At 42.1% G+C, this 21,182-nt stretch overlaps 1 protein-coding gene across 1 annotated transcript in view; it reads left to right on the top strand.

Annotated features, from left to right (window-relative positions):
- The window catches only part of znf407 (zinc finger protein 407), a 153,180-nt gene that overhangs the window by 53,787 nt on the left and 78,211 nt on the right, over nt 1-21,182 (top strand). Inside the window, exon 5 of the mRNA XM_022189682.2 lies at nt 11,326-11,400. Coding sequence (XP_022045374.1) covers nt 11,326-11,400 — 75 coding nt within the window. The remainder of the gene's footprint in view (nt 1-11,325; nt 11,401-21,182) is intronic.

Raw genomic sequence — 21,182 nt, 5'->3', positions numbered from 1 at the left:
CTCCTCCTCCTCCCCCCACTCACCCCCCCTGCGCCCGCCGCATCTTTCATTTCAATATTTCAATATTTATGCCTCATCTGAGAAAGTTCAAAGTCACAGTAAGGAGGCATAACTTTCTCCCGCCTCCCCGCCGACAGCGCAGGACCCTGCCTGGTGGACAGGAGAGGGGAGGCCAGTGACGGCTGGTTTCCCCTCCCCTCTGCTGGTCACTGGTGACAGAAAGAGGGAGGAGAGGCCTGGCTCGGGGAATTGGATACAAATACAGACAGCTAGAGTGTAATCGATATGGATTTTTAGTGCCAGCGGTGACACTGACAAACTTTAGATTGATGCTTTTTGAAATACATTGCACTGTTTTTGCAAAAGCTTTTTAAAATGTGTGTAATAGGGAAAATGTGCCACAACAACAGACTTTCACATATTTCCTTAATAATATAGCTGGAAATATGTCAGATGAAGCTGCCACATTAAGCCTTGTAATATATAATATTCACCTTCTATCAGTCTCCACCTTTACTAATATTATGCTGCACGACATGTAGCACCTCAGAGGTCCAGGGGCAGCGCTAAGGTCCCATAGGTGCCGGTGTTATCCCTGTCTGAGCCCATGTCACTGCGCGGCAACATTTGTCTGTGGGACTAACTGACCATCTCTTTACAAAATCCAGAGCCAGTTTTAATAAATAAAGTGTCTGACAAGTCTGTCCTTTGCCATAAAGATCTCTGACAGCCGCCGTCTGGTAATAGATTAGCCTAATTACAACGTCCCTGAGTTTAGATCACAACGTCACGTACTCAGCCTGTCGCTCTAATAGCCATTACATCCACCACTCTCCACTCCCTTCCTCTTAATGTAAAGTTGTAAAAAAAAAAAAAAAATAGAATAAAAAAAAAAAAAGAAAAGCCAAAAGGAAAAGGTCGTCTCATTTGCATGCAAGCCTTCATTAGAATATGCGAATATGCTAAGGACTGGAGCAGGCGCTTTGCATGTGCAGGTGATGAATGGCCAGTGCATCGCAGAATAGGCTGAGATGGAGGCTTCGTCACCCTCATCTGCATAGCGTACTTTATTTACTTATTTATTTATTTATTCATTTACGTTTGAGTGCTTGCTCTCTGTGATATATCTCACGTCTGTAGATGGTGACTGAGAAGGACCTTTGCAATTTACCTCCCTCCTCCTCCTCCCCTCACACACACTCACATACACACTTCAATAAGACCAGGCTTTATTAAATGGCTGAATGAGAACTTGGAGGCTTTCTTTGCTCTTGAAAAAGAAAGAGAAAGGCATGTTTGGATGGTTCGTACTGTAAATTGTTTGTTTACCACTTTATACATTTTCAGTGAGGATTTAAGGCATGAGAAAAAATGTAGAAATTGGCTGTTTATTGAGCGGTGATTCAACCTGTGGAGCATCAGAGAGCGTCAGCGGTGGGAGGGAGGCCAGCGCTTGTTTGAGTGAAACCTTGCTGGGTGTTTTTTTGTCAAGGCGGGGTGGTGGTGGTGGTGGTGAAGGGGAGGACGGTTTGGGAGGTGGAGGGCGAGTTTCCACAGAGAAACTCTTCTCTTCACTCTTCTCTGTTGCCGGGGCGGCAGATGGTGGGTGTCAAGACAACGGCAGCAATAGCCAAACAAAGACATCCTTTGTGTGTGTGTGTGTGCGTGTGTGTGTGTGTACATACTTTCTGAGAGGTGTTGAAGTGCGCTAGCTTTGAGTAGGAGGCAACAGCATCTATAATAACACTTGAACGGTGTATTGTGTAAATTCCTAAGCTGCACTCTCGCTCAATCTCTTGAAAGTCCTTTGTTTCGTACCATTTGAGACAGCTGACACCTCACTGAACCTATGAGGAAATACTCAGAAACTTAGTCCTGGGTTAGGGAAAGTACTTTTCAGTTCTGCCAACCACAGAATGTGACAGATGTCACATTTACAGTTCAACTCTCCTCATGCAGAAAGTGTCAACTTCCACTTTGAGCAACCTCTCCTCTGCATCAACAGTTCCGGATGTTTGAGCCTAATAAGTCATTCTTTGATAGGATTGCTGAATATTAGATTAGCACCGTAGCGGTTTATTTTGCTCCTCTGGAGTGTGACCTTAGCTGCCCTTCACAGAGGCGCGAGGATAATGAGAGTGGTAGCTGGCCGACAGACAGGCCTGACATCCCAGCTACGCCCTTCACTCAGCTGGCTGAAGAAAAACGTCAATACAGAGGCCTTATGTTTTATGGATTATCTGCTTTAGCAATACTATGGTGAGAGAAATACAACTCTCGCTTGTCATGTTGCTTCAGTTCTTTTTAATGTGCAAGACCACTCACCAAAACAACAACAGTGGAAATTAGAGGCTGTCTTCTTTGTTTGTTTCATTTCAGTTTTCTTCACTTCTCCATTTCATTCCTAGCATCTTCCGATCTGAGTACACTGACCTGGTATCCTTTGATTTACCAAAACATTTCCTTTTCTTTTGAGCAGCAATAGTTTGGAGGTTTTTGGCATGTATTTACTTTTGGCACACATCTTTGCTAACACAATGTAATATACGTGTCACGACTAAAGTTATTGTAAAACTTCAAAATTTTTATGTAATTCACTTTTATACCTCTAACTTCCTTATTAATTTTATTTCTCTTTCCATTTCCTTCTTTTCTTCTTCAGCCATTCTTTCTTCACCCTCTTTTTCATGCATTTAATTTGTTCTCAGAGGACAGGCAGATAGAGTGTATAGTAAACAGACTGAATAAATCATGTTTGTGCTTCTTTTCTTTTCTTTTTTGGGTGGGGGAGTATCAGGGCTACTGTTGGGTTTCATCCCCAGGAGGCACAAGGGAGGCTTGCTGTTGTAAATGGACCCAAGTGCAGCCCTGTTATCCGCAGTTTAATCTGCCCACTGGGGGCCAGAGAGAGGTCGGAGGGGGGGCTCATCACGACTCCTGGTTCATAGAGGAGGGTGTGCAGGGCTTGGCTGATGTGTTTCCCCTCAATTAGACTCCTTCAGAGGAGAGGTGTTTTCCTCTTATAATGAAGCTCATCTTAATGGCCGTGCAGAAAACAACCAGTTACAGTTGCACAGATATCAGATTTAACGACTGATTATGAATATAATGTGAACATCAGCATTTACGTCTGATGTAACGTAGGGAACTCTCTGACCACAGACAGTTTGTTGTTTTTTTCTAGCTAGTTCTTCAAAGAAATCATTCTCAGACGGCATACAAGGATTTTTTGTAACAACTTCAATGGTGTCAGTGTGTAAATGTTAAATAACACTTCTTCCCTTAAGCAGCCTCTCAAATGAATTAAATCATTGTGTCCTATCGCTGTATCCCATGATACTGAAGTGCTGTTTCAAAGGTGTCTTCAGTCTGCCTAGAATACTATTCTGGCAGAAAGAGATTTTTTTTAAACCAGAAATGATTCAATGTTATTTATAATCACCAGAAAATGTTAACTCTTGGAGGCATTTTGTGTCAGCTACTGCTCTGTCCTTCAATCTGAGCATAAAGTTTTCTTTCCAAGTGGTATCACTCAAACCCTACTGGTTGTGTTTTGCTTCCTTAGCAATATTATCCATTTTATACAAATATATTCCAGGTTGTGAAGTAATTTTGGTTAGTGCTAGATTTAGTGCCAAAAACGAGCTTAATAATATTGAAAGCACAACAAACAAATAGGCCCTTTTTTATTTTTCACTCCCCACCCTTCACCTCTTCTCCCAGCATACACCACACACACCTGAAGAGACCATATAAACATAAGGAAACCTGCATTACAAATTACTGCACATCATAGAAATTGTGCAGCAAGCTTTTTAAAATACCAGCGCTGCCAGTGAGGCGCTTTGTAATTTATCCCTTCACGGCTGTTAGCTGCGCAGCACAACGGTGATTTATTTGGTTTAAGAGAAGTTTTGTTTAGAGAGATAATGAGCAGGACTTCTCTTTAATGATTTAACACGGCGCAGTGGAAAGGAGAGGGAAAAAAGCACATATATTTTTCATATCTTTAACTGCACTGCAGAGAGGAAGGGAAGGAAGGAAGGAGAGAAAGATGCATTAGCAGGAGAAGCTAACAGCCTTTAACAACCGGCATTTTTGATTCATTTTGTTTTGTTGTATAAAACAAGACTTTTTCACCTCCTTCGTAACACAGCATAATTTTAGTATGTTATGTATTTCATTTAAAATGTTTCTCGGGACATGTTCTGTCTTCGTAGCGGGTAGTGTTTCCACCCACTTTTTTTTAATCTATAGAAGTGAACCTTATTTGTGCTGATACCACACAGTATGCCAGCATTTAGAAATGTGTTTTGAAAAGTCCTATAGCCGCTTCTGTAACTGTCTCTACCTTGTTCTTTTACACCTCTCTTTTCATCTTGACACCGAATATAGTGTTATTCTCTCTTGTTCAGCATTTTCAAGTTTCTTCTCTCACTTAGGATTTAAATCCCAAATTAAAGCAGTTAATTAGAAAATATAATGAAGCTGAGTAGCATAATATGCAAACAGAGCTATGACGCTCAGAGCTGGGGGCTCCGTAACACTGAAACTGCCATCGGCGCATAACGATGATGATATCAATAATAGATTACTTCATCAATCGCCGTTCTCTTGAAGATGGAAATGCGCTGTTGGGAAGGGACTGAATTTTTAGTTTTCATTATTATATTTTTTTCTTTCCCTTTCTCTCTCCCTTTCTGTAGCTTGAAAATGTCTGTTTCATCTCACATTAGGGTGTGCTCTGCATAAGTGCAGGTGGAACTTGCTCTCCCTCTAAATGATCCTTTAATGGAACAGTGTGCACTGGAGCTGGGAACTCTATGGGGCGCTGCCACTGTCGATGAGAACTTCGCCTCAATCAATCCGTCAAGCCCCATCACCTACCTCAGCAGATGATCCAAAAACCCCTTTGGAGAGGCAAAGTGAGCTTTTTATGTACCTCCTCTAAGACTAGAGGACACACACGTGCACGGAGATGCACACACAGATGCGTGTGCACGCCGGCGTCACAACTGAGAGGTGTCTGTTTCACTGAGAGCCTTGACGTTGATCAGTCGTCAGAGAAACACTTTGCCTCTCTTTTATTTTTATCAAGATCATCTTAGAATAGATCAAGTGCTTGCTTTGCTCCGGCGCGGGTTTAGAAAAAAAACCACAAAATCAATTTGGATGCTTTATTTATTTATTTTCCGCCCCTAATATCTGTCACATTATGGTATGTTGCCATAAGCGGATCACTTCTAAGCCCGAGCGATATTGATGCGAAGTCGCCTCTTGCTCCCGTCAAACAAAGCGACGGCATCACAAACTGCATTTGCCTCCGCTTCTCACCCTGGTTCACATTCACTCCGACTTATCTGGATACTCCATCATGATTTTTCATTTTTCCTTTATGTCTCTTCTTTCTCTCTCGTGGCTTTTCTTTCTCCATCCTTCCATCACCATCTATCTCCACATCTGCAAATTTGACATCACATTTAGTTCTCCCCCATCTACTGCTATGGGCTCGCTTGTAGAACATCCGTTAAACTGAGCCTGTAAACTCAGCAGAATCCCTTCTTCCTTCCTCCGTGGTTATTCTTGATGTCTGCCTGTCTGTCTCTCTGTCAGAAAAGCAGTCGCTCCGTCTGTCAATAAATGTCTTATCTTTCGACTTCTTGTTCCTGTCTGTTTATCTGTCTGTCTGACATGTCGGCAGCTGTCTCAGCGCTCCAGGGTTGCTGTCAGCCAAGTGTTGGTTTCTGTTCTTCTGTCGGTTCACCTGCCTGTCAAAGCTTCTCAGATTAGACATGTCAACTTACCTCCAGGTTTTCCGCTTCTCCAGGATGGGTTTATAAAAAAATAAACAAGGAAGAAACATTCCGCTTTCTCTGAAGAGCGAATTAGTTGTGGCATTGTGAAATGTTTTTTTATGCTTTGGATCTCACTCTTTAGCGGTAAATATAGTATGTGGGTTCAGCCTCCTTTGACATTAAAGGTACTAATGTATGTGTAGCATTTCAAGAGAACATTGTCAAGTTAATTGTGATGCCTCGCTGCTTATATACTTTTCAAGTGTTTCTGTATATCTGAATTTTCTAATAAACTAAATATGGAAATAGAAGAAGAAGTTGAGAATATAGAAAGTCAGAAAAGAAGGCGGAGTGTGGCTTAAAGAGCGTAGGAAAAGATGTGAGCAGGAGTGTAGCAGAGAGATGGATGAGGTGGCGGTTGTATTGAGATGAGTGGTAGGAGCAACAGAAGATGGAAGTGAAGAGAGATGAAGGAAGCTGAGATGGCAGAGGAGATGGAGGGAGGAGTGTGCAGAGGGGAGCTACCTGCTGCTGATGGCAGTCAGAGTCAGTGAAGGATGGAGGGCGATCCAGCTGTGACATTAAAGCAGCAGGTGGAGGCCATCATTAGGACTGGCACAGGAGGCTGGATGAGCATGCACACACTCATTTCTTTGGGGCCCAGCAGACCACTGCAGAGTCTGCATGTGTGTGCGTATGTGCTCCTTAGAAAGAGCTGAAGCATCGTCCCATAACTTCAGAGCTCATCCCTACCTCCCCTTTCATCTTTCCCCCACGGAAGTGCTCCTCCTCGCCCAGAGTTTCTTCAGCTTCGCCCGGTGAGGGTTGAGCAGTTCTTACATCTGGTAGCTCTCTCGTAATGGCTTTTCACTTAGCTTTTAACCGAGTACAATGCAGAGGTGTGTTGGACTTCAACTTCATTTTTCACATCATAGCTTTTTCTACGTTGTGTTCATGTTGTGGTGGCGCACAGCAGGCAATGAACCGTTGAATCGCTTTTGAAGGAAAAATGAGAAACTGTACCAACTGATCCCTAAATTTCCTTCTACCACCATAGTTTGGACAACACAGGTATTTCAAAATCTGAAATTTGTGTACAACCTTTGTCCACTTGCTTTGTGCCTGATAATGTCTTCTTGTTTGTTGAAATATTTTGGAGTAAATAATAGTTATTTGGTTAATTTTTCCCAATGCTGACACTTTATCAGCTACAACATTGTGGAACAAAGCATTAGCTGAAAACTAGGTTGACCTGATGTTTTTTCCAGGCCAATGCCGATATGATATACTGATATACATTTAAAATGAAAAAGGAAGATCTTGTTGTCAAAATTTGGAATAACACTAAACTTCATTAAAATGCCTCTTTATGAACATTTTATGTAAGTTAAATGATAATAGAACTTTTAAACATTCATCAATAAGTTTTGATCTGCTATTAGTCCTGATTTGTAACTAGTCAGATTGTACTGTTTACAAAGCATTCTTTGATCAGGTTTCGGCAGTTTTGAAGTTTGATTAAAAAAAGTCTTGAACCCTCTGAACCCCAAAACCTCCCATCAGTTTTAAAGCTATATTTTATTGAAGAATATCACCAAAATAACCTATACAAGCAGAAATAGTTTCTAACTTTCAGATGACCTTGAACTGTTCATCATGTGTGACGTACATTTCCTCAAGAAAAATGAACAAAATCTCAATTTAAAGTGATAATATTTTATCAAAATCACTTTATTTGTAAAGACAAAACTGATTAGCCAACATATTCATTTAGTTCAACAGATAACACTGAATGGAATGCTTATGTTCCCTTAATGGTATCGTCAATTTCTGAAATCTGGTCCTTCACCTGGTTCCATTGCTCAGGACATCAGATTGGTAGCAACAGATAAAAGCAACACATTTTCAAGGTAATTTATCAAGAATTGGTTTAAAAGCATTAAGATTTCCAATAAAAAAATTTTGATTCAATAATTGTTCAGGCTGATAATCGTCTACTGAAAATGGCATCCAACCAGATGTGTCACGGTGTCCTTTAGCTTGTCTAGTCATTTTCTAATTGGACACATTAGCGGTAGTATCCGAATGTTGTTGAATTTAAAGTTATTTCCAACTGAGCGACTCTCCATCACGTTGCTTGGTGACAACCATTTGAAATTTCTCTGCCATGCTGTTCTTGATTTGTGTGTATGATGCCATCTGGTATATATGTGGTTTGTGGAGTGCAGACACTACAGTATATTTGTCCTCTTTCATCTTGCAAGGGTCACTGTCAAAACCTTCAACAAACCAGCTGAAAGTTACTCAAGAAAAAGTTTGCAAAGTATGTTGTGTCTGACCTGGCTCCATCCCAGCATGCCTCGTGTGCACATCTGTTGGGAAATGGGCGTACATGATTTGGGGGTGGGGGTCTACGGTGCGTCTAAGCCGAGCCTCGCTTGAGGCCTTTTCTTAGATCTCCCATCCCTTCCGGACCTGTAGATGGGCCTATCCAGGAACACCATTAGGCAAATGAAGTTGTTTGTATCAAATATTGACGTGTTATCTCTTCATCGTCAGGCAGCGGGAGGGAAGAAAAAGAGAAAGATTGTAACTGTGGGTAATTGAGCCGTGTCTCCCCTGCTTATCGGTAAAGCTCCGGCACGTCACGGACCTAACGAGCTGTGGCGCGCCGATTAGTCTGAAGGGAAAGTCGAACGTGAAACACCAGAGCCTCCGTCTTTCTTTTTCTTTTCCCTTTTTTCATATCTGCAATGGATATTATGAGCCTCCCTGGAGGGCAGAGGCACAGCCTTATTAGTTCAATTCATGGGGGGGAAGAGAATTGATATGGATGAATGGCATGTTAAAGTATCCCTTTGTTACAATAACCATCAAGGCTGATGGTTGGGGCTGATGATGCAGCCCAAGGCAGCAGGACGACAAGCTGAGGCCTTGACCTGGATGGCAGAGGATGCACACACACCAAGGGCAGGGGGCTGATTACACACTGCCTTAAACAAATGGATTTGCCCCTTTAACATTTAGATATGGGAGCTTTCTGTGTGTTTGTGTGTGCGTGTATGCATGAGAGATTGGGTACTTGTGGATGTCTTTTCGTGAGTAAGGATTGCCATTTGTCTGTATTTGGATCTGAATTTGTGTGTGTGTGTGTGTGTGTTTGCTGCCTTCATTTTATCTCAATACTATCAGGTTTGTGTGAAATAGATAATATGTGGTGAATAGCTAATAGTGAATGTGTTTCATCGCTATTTGTGTGCATAGTAAGTTTGTATTTTTCCACTTTTGCATGGTTATTATTTAGGGTTGCACATGCCATTATCGTGCATTTCTGTGAATATTAACACCCGTTTATGTGTGTGTGAGTATGTGTGCCAGTCTGTGCCAGGTGCTTCCACAGGGCATTAACCATCTTGCACTCATGCCTCCCTGAGAATAATCAAGTAAAAAAAGGGTGAGATGAGAATCTCACAACATGCCAGTTTGATTTGTACCCCTTGCTATCAAAGAATGCTAATTAAAATCATATTTTGCATATGTCTTGTCTTTCATGCGCATATGCAAATTGCCCCTGTTGCCTTTCAGCACTCTGTAATTAGGTTTATGAAGGACAGCTGTAATACATAATTAACAGAAATGTTTGCAAGCTCTTTTTTCTCCATGTCTAAACATGACGACTTAAACAAGCACGCGTAAAGTGTTCCAAGGCTGTGCGTTTCTCTCAAATGTATTGATTAATTCTTTTACACCCCAGCCCCCACCCTCTCAGAAATATCTTAATTATGCTGTTTGTTTATTTATAGATGATGGCGTCAGTCAGAGGCACTTCCAGTGGGCCAGAGAAGCTGAGCATTTTGATCTTGCCATTCTCCCTGATTGGAGTATACAGGATTTAGTCATGTGTTCGCTCCCAGTTTAACTCCAAGGCAACATTCTGGACGGGTGGATGGATTGAGTTAGAGAGAATTGAGAAAATCTAGAGTGACGATAATGAGGCAAAACAGTGGAACATGTTTGAATATTTATTATGGTGGTGTTAGTTAGAGTTGGCCTCGGGGCCCTCGATGATGGACGGGCTCTGGGGCCATGATGGGACGGAGGACACAGTCGTCCAGACGTTGGAGGGGTGTGTGTGTGTGGGGTGGGGTGGGGGGGTGTTGGCGTAGTGAGAAGCAATAGCTGACATAGCGACATAAATGGTAAAATAATTAGCTTTTGCTCTATGATAGGCTGACTAGTGAAGTTAGAGGGAGAGCTTCAGAAAAACGCACCCAGGCTTGCCACAAAGAGAAAATAGAGTAATGATCTACTTGGAAGAAGGAAAAGTGAAACATCCAAAAAAGAAGAACTGGGAGGAGCAGCATCGAAGAGGAAGTGCGTGTCTGTAGCGACAGCGCCAACCACATGACTGTCGGTTCAACTCCCTCAGCCTCTTTCATGTAGCTCCATCCTCAGCTCTCAGATGTGGTCATTGTCTCTCAGTTGCACAATAATGGGAAGTGATGGGTGCTAAATGAAAAGGGCAGGGGATGAAAACACTGGTGAAGCAGCTTGGATGTCAGAGTAGTTAGTCCTGTCATCCGTTCATTATGTTTTCATATGCTGTTTTGGAGACACGGTAAACTCAGGGCCCTCGACAAAGTCAGGACATGGCGGTCAGCATCAAGCAATGGCACGCTGGTATTTCTGACTGCGTGTGCGTGCTACTGCGTGCGCCATAGATGCATTTAAATCCTTGCACGTGTGGACATATTTGTGTGGCACATTAATGCACAACATGAGTGCCACTTTGCTTCGATTCTCACTTCACTGTCTTGTCAAAAAGATGCAAGTTACACAAGCAAACTCCAACTTTATACTTCTTACATTGTTGAAAATTTCATACAAGTTTGTGTGTCTTTTGCGAGTCTGTCACTGATTAACAGAACAATAGTTATTTGACCCAAAAACCTGTTTGTGACAGCTTTCATTTTCTATTCTTCAAGCTCAATGTCTTATGGGTTTTTTTTTCTTGGAAAGACTTAAGGAATGTAAGGGAAGGGGTTTGTGTTCTCATGCAATTCTTTAAGTGTTTAACAGTGGAGAATAGAAGACAAGACACACAGTCCACCATATTAAAGTGAATCAGTCAAAAAAATAGATGAAAAATCCATATAAAAACACAATATTTCTTTTTTTTTTAACCGCTCATTCTATGGAAACAGGGACAACCGAATGCATAGCAGAAAATGCATTTATGCTTGACTCTTCATCTAAGAACTCTTCATACACAGGATTGCAGAGGCTGTGTACAAGTGTTAATCAGCCTCTTGGAGAAAAAAGTTTCCTGCATATACAGCTTTTACTGTGGTGATGCAATTATGTTTCAGATACTTTGAAGTAAACGGCAGAAGATAGTTTCCGTGATTGGTTAAAACTTGTTTTTAAACTTTAAGCTACATCGGTCTCTAGAGTTCGATCAGTACGGCAAAAGTTTGATGTTCTTCCTTTGTTAACCCTTGTGCTCTGTGTGTGGGTGTGTGTTTTGTAGATGGGCCTTTGTGATGAAGAAGCACCTCAGCACCCACCTGCTGGGAAAACATGGAGTTGGACAGCGTAAAGAGAGGTAAAGTAAACACATGCATTCTGTGTGGTTCTCCATCAGCTTTCTTTCTTTGTTTTTTTGAGGGTGTGTGAAAGTTTTCTGCATGTTTCTGATTTGCAAGCCTTCTAAAAATGACTTCTACAACCTGCTTGTCAAGTGTCTTAGCTTGTTTTTAAGAGATGAAAGTTGGAGGTACGGGAGGCAATTAATTCTAGATTTTGGAGGATGACTGCTCCAAGCCCTATGGAGGCAAGCTTTTAAGCACACAAATTCCCCACTAGTTAAATTTCAAGTTAAATATAACTTGAGATCCTCCCTTTCCCTAATGAGTTAAATGGCTTTCACTCAATCTGTCTGCCTCGGTCTCTTGCTTACATCTCTTTTTTTCTGTCAAACTTTATCAGGCTTCCTCCCTCATCTTACTTTCTGCTCTCCCTCTTGAATTAAGGATGAATGATGTTTCTTTTACCATTTTAGTCTGTGTACGCATGTGTGTGTGTGTGTGTGTGTGTGTGTGTGTGTGTGTGTGTGTGTGTGTGTGTGTGTTTCTTGTATGCGTAATGTCTCCCGCTTGGCCCTGTCTATCAGAAACAGAGCCCTGCTGTCAGTGTGCGTGTATGTGTGCGAAAAAGAAAGATGAGGAGATGAAGTTGTGAAGCGAACCCCCCCTCCAGCCCTGACAAGCCAAAATGAGACGTTAAACACCTCTCAATCTGTCAAGCGGGCTGCTAAAATAGAAACAGACCCGCTTTTTCATTACTCCGCAACCAAATTGATACTTTTGACAACGTGTGGTATTAGATATGACAAGTGGCTTCAGATATGGAAGTAAGCATCCCGACCAGATGCCTCTCCATCTCTCAGACATTATCAACTAAATTCCTACTGTCAGCTGTTCATCTGGATTAGATGGAAACAAATCCTCATGTCCTAAACCGTGCTGTTTCATTTTTTGTTTGTTTTTGTAACCTTTATTTATCCTGGGATTGCTGGCAGAGCTCCATACTTTAGTAACGTTATACTTCATAGTCACAGTTGTATATGTTCACACTGTAACAGGCTTCTGATGTTTCGACCAGCGACTCGAACCTTTGACCTTTGGATTCCAACATATCAGAGCTTGACTCTTGTCTCAAACACACCAAGACAAAAAGAAGACAGACGAGCAGCACATACTTCAGCTGGCATTTATGCTTTTCTAAAAATTGCAGTACAGGTCAAGTATTAGTTTTCCCTTTGACAGAACAGATGCCTCTTCTGTTCACTGTTTGCGTAATTTACCATCCAACAGCTAAAAAGAGTTTAAAAAAAGACCACAATTGAGAGATTAAGGGAAAGTTGTCATTTCAATTGTGTAATAAAGAGGAAAAAACGGAGTCTTGCATAGATAATGCCAGGCCATCTGCCATAACCTCAGGGACTGGTGGGCTTCATAGAAAATTCTGAGTTGAAGACAGCCTTCATTAATGCGGTGGTACCTCACTTGCAAATCTCGACAGTACAATTTATGTAACTTGTTCCTTCTCAAATATTTTAGAAAGTGACTGTGTCCAAGAGATGCTCTAGTCTCTTTAGGCTTGAACAAATTCCATCAAAATACAGTGTTCATAGACATCTAGACATTTTTTTCACCTGCAAATCTGCCAAACCACATTTTCTGGCCAGTAACAGTAACAGAAAGTAACAACAAGTCCTCCAATTCATACGACCGCATTGGTCGTTTGCACCGTGCACTGGAATACGACCTATGCGGTCGTATGAACGTTTGCGCCCCTACGGGGAAAACGAACGCATTACGGGATTTAATTCGCGAAACGGCTTTTCCGTCGCAAAACGGCTTTTTTCTCACTTTCCCAACACGTTTTTAGGGTTATGGTTAAGGTTAGGGTTAGGGATAGGGACAGGGATAGTGTTAGATAAAAGTTTGTTCATGATGACGTTTCACCTGCGACTCCAGAGTGTCGATATTTACTCAACCGCCAGAGGTCGCATAGTCAAAACGTAACACTGGGTCGTAATACGGGCGTGTACAGACGACATATGTGGTCGTTTTTGGTTTGAGGACAGGCTCGAAAGTAAACTCCACAAGCTTCTGCTACATGAAATCAATTAGACTTTCATGTATCACCATTAAATCATCATGTTTGCTTTATTAACTGGGCAGAGCAACACTGCAGTGTCACGCTTACTGTGGTTCAGTGTTTTTCACATTTGTATTGTATGATGCTTTTCATTCTGACTCCAAGAAATTATGAATTGGAAGTTTGTGAATTTATAATAATACACTAAAAAAGAAAATCTTGTGAGGGCAATGGTTTTACATCAAGACTGAAGAAAATGCTGTGTATTTTTCTGCCACTGCAATAACGATGGCACAACGCATGAATCGCCCAACAATTTAGTCTTTTTGTGCACCACACGAACAGATCCCTTTTCATTTAGTGACACAGCTAATCTCAGACATCCAGTTTTGGCTAAAACTTGTGAAAACACCAATTTTAGTTGGAAACACGTTGCATTTTTGATTACAACTAATTTAATTGGCCAGCCAATTTAAAATGAGTATCTCTTCCACTCCAAGGAACCTCATTTCTTGTGTAATCAACAAAGCTGGGCATGACTGTAGCTGTAAGATCTGTGTGATACCTGATAGTGTTTATCTCAGTGTGTGTTTGGCCAAAAACAACTCCAGTCACTGTGCGTAGCTGTAAAGCACTATACTAGGGCTGGACGATATAGCCAAATCATTTCTCATTATATAATGTTTAATTTCGGTGGATAATTATTGATGAAGTCCAACAAAACAAGGTGTACTTTGAACTGTTTTAGTCTATTTAGTAAGGTACACAATAAAAAATCAAAAATGATGTTAAGGCAGAAATGAAAACCACTCACAAGTCAGTAAACTTATGCAATGAAAGAAGTTAGCCAGATAATCTCACCTTAATACACATTAAATGGATAAGAAAATAAAAGACAAATCCAGAGGCATATGGAGAGTGACCATGGTGAAGCGGCTGCACCATGTGGAGGTTAAGATTCTGACTGGGTGGTCAGGACTGGATGTCACCGGTGGGGACTTTAAACCCCAACGTCACGTCTGCCAGGCCTTGGAGCAGGCAGCCAAGAGTGAATCACGTTGGTGGCAGTGGTTTGGGACACGGGGTTGTAGTTGTTTTTAGACCGTGAAGCCCAACTTGCAAAGGCAACAACTGCTCCCCATCGACTGCAGTTTCCACCAGGGGAGGTCTACAGGCTCAGACAGGGGTGTCGAGAGGCCTAGACATGTGCAGATTAGTGCATTTTAGGAGACCTGCACAGAAGCGACAGGGAGAGCAACAGAAGGTAAAGAAAAAGGCTCCATCATCAAGGGGCATGATAGACTTTTTATGAGCCAGGCTTGGAGCACGCTTTGGATTTTTTGATGCAAGCAAACTTTCCTTTTTTAATAATAGGCTTTCATGCCGGTTTAATGCATTTTAAATAAAACTATCTCTGTGTCTATAGCCAGTGCATATTGCAATCTTTTTCTTCTCCCAGGCCAGCATTATGCCACACAACAGCTTATCACACATGCACATACAGTAGAAGCAATGTATGTCCCTGCAGGTAGGCATGTACATACTGACGCTATGTTTATGGACAAGCTCAAACAAACGCTTCTGCTCCCTCAGACCACCGTCAAAAGATCATTCTTTCATCTTTTTTCTTGTCATTATTTGTCCTGTAGTCTTTCACTTGCGTTTAAATATGTGCAGACACACACACACACACACACACACACACACACACACACACACACACACACACACTCACAGTCATCTGCATGTGCACTTAGAGTGAGGACAGCCACAAGGTTTGTTCTATTTAAACCTGTAAAACACGGTGTCATCATTTTTCTGACAGTCCTGCAGACAGAATTTATCTCATCATTAATTAACCATCATATTTCCAACACAGTGCAGCTTAATTAGCACAAGGTCATTGGGGAGGGCTTATTAAGTGGAACAAATTTGGGCAAGTGTAAGAGAGGAGGCAGAGGACGGAGGACGGAAGAGAGAGAAGGAGGAGATAGAGGGAGAGAGACGGGATGACAAAGAGATAGGCAGAGAGGGGAGATGAAAGGAAGAAAAGGGAAGGAATGGAGAAAGAGAGGAAGTGTGTGTTGTGTGTCTGCATGTATGTGTGTATGAGTGGTTTGGTCCGACTTGACAGTGCTGCCTCAGTGATTGATAACTGCACTGGTTTTGAAAGCCCAGACCTGGAGACTAGGACGGTAGCTGAGGGAGAAAGAGAGACAGAAGGAGGGAAAGGATGGGGAATTGTGTATGTGTGTGCGTGTGTGTGTGTGTGTGTTTGTGTGTGTGTGTGTGTGTGTGTGTGTGTGTGTGTGTGTGTGTGTGTGTGTGTGTGTGTGTGTGTGTGTGTGTGTGTGTGTGTGTGTGTGTGTGTGTGTGTGTGTGTGTGTGAAGGGGGAGTATCTGAACCAGCAACTGGGGACCAGTGATGGGGGGTGAGAGGCAATGGGGGTTGTTGGGGGGAGCCAATTGCAAACATATGCTGGCTGGCAGGCGGTGGAGAGATGGATTGCAGTGGGACAGTGTCAGAGAGGCAGTTTCATCACCATCTCTACGGCCCTGTTCACCAGGTATTTTTAGAACACTGGGGAGATCTGTTAGTCAAAGGAAGAGAGGAGGAGGACCAGGAGTAGGAAAAGACCTGACTAGCCGTAGGTTATACCCAGCTCCATTTAGCCGAGTCTGTCTAGAAGCTCAAACACCAAGTTATTTTGTAGCTGTGAGGAGAACTCCTATGGATTCTAAAAGACTGACAGTTTTTGGTGTCACTATAGACTGTTTGACCTTTCCTAAGAAGAAATGTGCATCAGTATAGTGTGGTGGACTTTTCATTATTTCTTAAATTATACTACATGAAAAGTATGTGAAAGACAGACAAAATGGGAGTAAGCATTACTGTGTGAGAAAAGTTCTTCCAATCAGCAGAGACACACTTTGCAAGCTGAATACATCACTTCCCTTCAGTCACAAACCTGAAAATTTCCTTCCCGTGTTTGTGTTTTAGGGTTGAAGTTAACGGAAGCACACATAGAAACCCGACATGAATGCCATGCTAAACTCACATACCCAGACACAATTACTTTCATATGAGAAAACAACATTTTTTGTCTATACCTGTATGTAATCAGGCCACGCTCATTACACCGTCTTCCTGCCAGTGAGTGCAGTAGGCAGCGATGGCTAGCGCTGGTCAGACCTGACTTTAAATAAAAGGCTAATATTAGCCCCTTATATTGTTCTAACCCCAGCGGGGAAAAAGAGGAAGATGAATCGGAGGGGAGGAAGGGTGAGATGACAGACTCCGACTATCTGACAGGTTCTGGGTGAGAGAGAGAGAGAAAGAGGGAGAGAGAGATAGAGCTGAACTGTTAGAAAGTGACACAACTAGGTCTTCGTTTCAGTCACACCACCACTCCTCACTGCAGGCACTGAGCTGAGATGAGGGCTTTTTGTCCTTTTATCTGCCTGCATGTATGTGCTTTCTCATCACAGTACACTTATGAGGACCGCATGTCGTCACAAGTTTACAATAACCTGGCTGTGTGGCGTCTGTGGTTCCCTGCAGTGATCTCAAAAGGTTGTTATTGTAACATTCTGCGCTCCAGCTCAGAATCATAACAAGAAGTTGTTTCTTTTGTTACCACCCACTTGTAATATCATACAGAGTTGAATTATCCCTATTCCTCAGTGCATTTTCATCTGAATACATAATCTCCTCTTATTCAGTTAATGGATGCGGGGCCCGAGCCAGTCTAGTGGGACAAATGATTGCAAAGTCTCCAGAATCTGCAAAAGTGTTTACACTAGTTTGATTTTATTGATTTTGATTGAGCGTCGCACATCAAAAAATGCTCCTTCCTGCTCATTCACAAGAGAACAATAGTGTCATCAGAATTCTACGAGGAGGATAAAATACGGAGAGGTTACAATCATCAGTTTTGGATGTGTGGTGTTTACTAATACAGCAAAGAATAACGGCCTCTGAGGAGGAATAACATCACATTTGAAGTCGGTAATGAATAATGAGCATTACTTCTTTTAAGTAGCAACCCCGATACTTATATGAGTAACTGACTTTTTTTGTGAGATTATTTGTGTGCATGTGTGTGTTGGTGTTACTGTCAAATTTATTCTCTCCTGTTCAACAAATTTCACCACATAGTTAGATTTTTATTTCACTGCTTTAATGTTTGTTGTCGTTATAGTTTTGCATTAGAAACTCAGTTTGTATGTGTGTGCGTTCGCAGTCTGAAGACACTTAAACCAACACTTCAGTAACAAGGGAGTGGCCTGAGAGCGTGACTGACGGCAGCGACCTTGACTCAATTGCTTGTAATTAGTTCTTTAAAAACAGGGTGCCAAAAGACAACTGACCTGTCTCACATACCTGTTTTCGTAGGTAATTGTTAAAATGCCTGCCATTTTCATGCTGGTAATAATAAACTCCTTGAACTAATACACTCATCATTCTTGAAGCAGGAGTGCTGACAACCCAGAGGAAAGATATATTTATTTAAGTAGGAGGAAGGGGGAGCAGGTATGATACAAACAGCTGGAGAGAATGTTTTCAGTGTTTTGGAGCTTTTTTTTTTTTTTACAGCTTTACTGTATGAGTGAGCCAAGTAAGCGGCTGCTAAAAATCCCTAGGAAGAAAACAGAAAACCAGGTGAAAAGGCATGAACACAGATCCAGAAATAGCTAGCATGATGCATGCAGCGCAGGTGTGATGACTCACAAAATGAAGACAGGAATATTCAGAGCATCTGTTATTACATGACTGCAGTGAGAAGTGTGTGGAGAGTGACTGTTCCTGAAAGCTGCCAATAGTAAATAGATGCAGTTTATGTAAATGTTGTGAATCTTAATTTGTGTCTCTATATTTGCTTGTTTTTGTCATTTGTAGTCAGTTTTCTCTTGAGAATGTTGTGCATCTTGTATCACATAATAAAAACAAAAAAGCAGCAGTGATGTGATCATAATCTTAATTTGAATTTAAAAAATAACCAATCCTATTAGGAAATCATTCGTCTTGGTTTACATCATGCACCACATTAATTTCTGCACATGACAGAATTGATCTATATACGTTGCTGCAGCCGGTTGCGTTGCTGTGCCAGGGGCCGAGCTCGGCTGAGCGGGCATCTGGCTTTGCAGTGCCGGGCTCTGGGCTTGCAGCCGCGTCCCAGCATGCCGTGCAGCGCAGCCATATTGCCCCAGCACAGAGGGCCGGGATCGTCCAGGCTGGACGGGGGGAGCGGGGGCGGAAGAGTCCTGCCTGGAGCCAGCATGGTGGCAATATGGACCACACGGAGCAGGCAGGGGTCAAGTCACACAAAAAAAAAATCACAAGCCAGTGTGTGTGCAGCTTGTATGTGTGAGGGAGAAAAAGAGAGAGTTAGCAGTGTGATAGGGAGATAAAGACAAGATAAAGACAACCCCTAATTCATTAGAATAAATCCTTTCCCTTAATTATTGATAATGAATCTGCTCTTTAATCTTTCTCTTTCTTCCTTCCCTTATCTGCCTGTGTCAGCACTTTGTCTCTCTGGCTTGGTGTTGGGTGGTAAGGCCTAGTTTTCAGCCACCCAAGGGCAGCAGTCAATAACATCCTGTGCTGCTAGTACTGTAAGTAGGGACGTGATAGCAGCACAAAGAAGCATGAAAAATGCAGCAGCCAAATTTTTGCTTAAAAGTAGGCAAGGATATTTAAAGATCCTTAAATCCCCTCAGAAAACAAATCTGTTTTCTTGTTTTATTACAAGAAACAGCATAAAAGAAAGTGTAGTCTGGTTCTCAAGCAGAATTCCAACATTATGGCTGACCAACATAAACCAGCGATCAACTCTGTGTAGTAATCTTAGTGTAGCATCAGCACTTGTGTGCTTGCACTCATGAAGCTCCATTTCCCAGAGGTCTGTGCAGCCCATGTTGTCCCGGCGTGGTACTGGCAAGGCCTTAGCGACCCCTAGCTCACCTTTGTGTTTGCTGGCTGCTTGTTTGAACAGGAGCCAGCGGACAGCGCCTCCCTGTTTACCCTACTCAATATTTCATGGAGAATGAACACTCGCAGAATGAGGGATCGCGTTAATATTGCTGTTAAAATTAAGCGATAATTAAAATTTGTTAGTTTAAAAGCCATCGCAGTCTATAAAAGTTTGATTACTGGAAAATTAGGTGCATTAAGTTTTTATGTGTTGGCCCGTGCTATCGCTTGGGAACGATTTTTATGCACTTGTCATGGGCATATGGTGCAGAATTGTGAGTGTGTGTGTGTTTTTGTGGGTAGGGGGTGTGAGGGAGGCATGTTGCTTCTCTGAAAAGCTGACACACTTTAATGCTAAAATCTCCACCCCTGTGGTCTTACTCATCATTAGTTAAAGCACAGTGCTACCACTGCTTGGGAGCTACAACTGTGACAAAATGCCAATTATAAATCTGAGCCTGCGTCTCGGAGTAGAGAGGTCAGAGGTCATTTGCACTTTAGCCACTTTATGGCCATCTCATTTGTGCCAGTGATGTTACATCAGCTCTCGTATTGAGACTGTGTGTTGTTGTTGGTCACTCTAACATCCAGCTCCTTGTTGCAGGGAGCAGCGGGGTCCTATCAGCTCCTATTACTAATAATAATGTTAGTTAGCAGTCGACAGCTCGTCCCAGAGTTGGAAGCCACTTGTCATGTCAGAGCAACATGACCTTGGCTTTTGGAATAAATCCGCAGCAGTTGTTCATCTTCTCATAACAGCGTCTACCTCATCTGGATAGTGCAGCTCCGACCGTCCCTCCAGCTTTTGAAGTTTTTCTTTTCCTAAGAATGATGTCACCCACCACTGAAGCCCAAGTGACATTACTCAACCAGACAAGAACAGAGAATGTGCACAGTTCACCTTCGTATTCATTTCACATTCTGTGGCACAAAACCAGGCAGTTATACAGTGACACAATTGTGCGGCTAACTGTTGACAGTGGTTGGACATTATGCACAGTGGGACAGTGGAAAAACTGGGCTGCTGCCAGCCTGTTTTTCTTCTCTATTGAAACATCAGACTGTCATAGCAGAAATGGATGTTGCCAGGCATCACTAATGAACCAATTAATCAATGAATTAGCTGAGCAGCGATTAAATTAATGCGAGCTGGACGGGCAAGCGGCAGTCGTGGATATATCCTGGGGAAGGTGATTAACACACACACAGAACAGGCAGCGATCAACAAGGCCACTATTAAGTTGGACAACTTCCTGAACTTTTCTCTTTTCAGCTAAATATGGAACAGCTTAATTCATTTTATTTTTATGTGGACTAGAGAAATATTATCATGTTTTCCCATCTGGTGGCACAGTGATGCTAATATGCTGGGGAAGTTTTCAGCAGGGATTGTCATGCACATTTGAATGCTATGTTTTGTTTTCCAATTATGCATTTTGACCCTCATTCTACCATTTTTAAGATGTTTTAAACCCTAAAGAACAATTGCACTTTAGGCCACAGGTAATATTGAGAATTGTAAAATCTTTAAAACCCTATAAATGCTATTTTGTCACATGCAAATGAGGTTTACTCAGTATGTGATGGTTGTAGAAAAACCTGTGCAATAAATTTTGACTGCTTTCTCTCATCTAATTTGGCATCATTTAAGGTGAAGTAAATGATTGCAAAAGTGAACTGTTCCTCATTTTAGAAGAAACCCCCGAGTACACCCTGAAGGAAAACTGCTCTAACAGTAAGTA

Source organism: Acanthochromis polyacanthus, chromosome 12 (genome assembly GCF_021347895.1).
Source record: "Acanthochromis polyacanthus isolate Apoly-LR-REF ecotype Palm Island chromosome 12, KAUST_Apoly_ChrSc, whole genome shotgun sequence".
Lineage (NCBI taxonomy): Eukaryota > Metazoa > Chordata > Actinopteri > Pomacentridae > Acanthochromis > Acanthochromis polyacanthus.
This window is presented reverse-complemented; position numbering and strand designations above follow the sequence as displayed.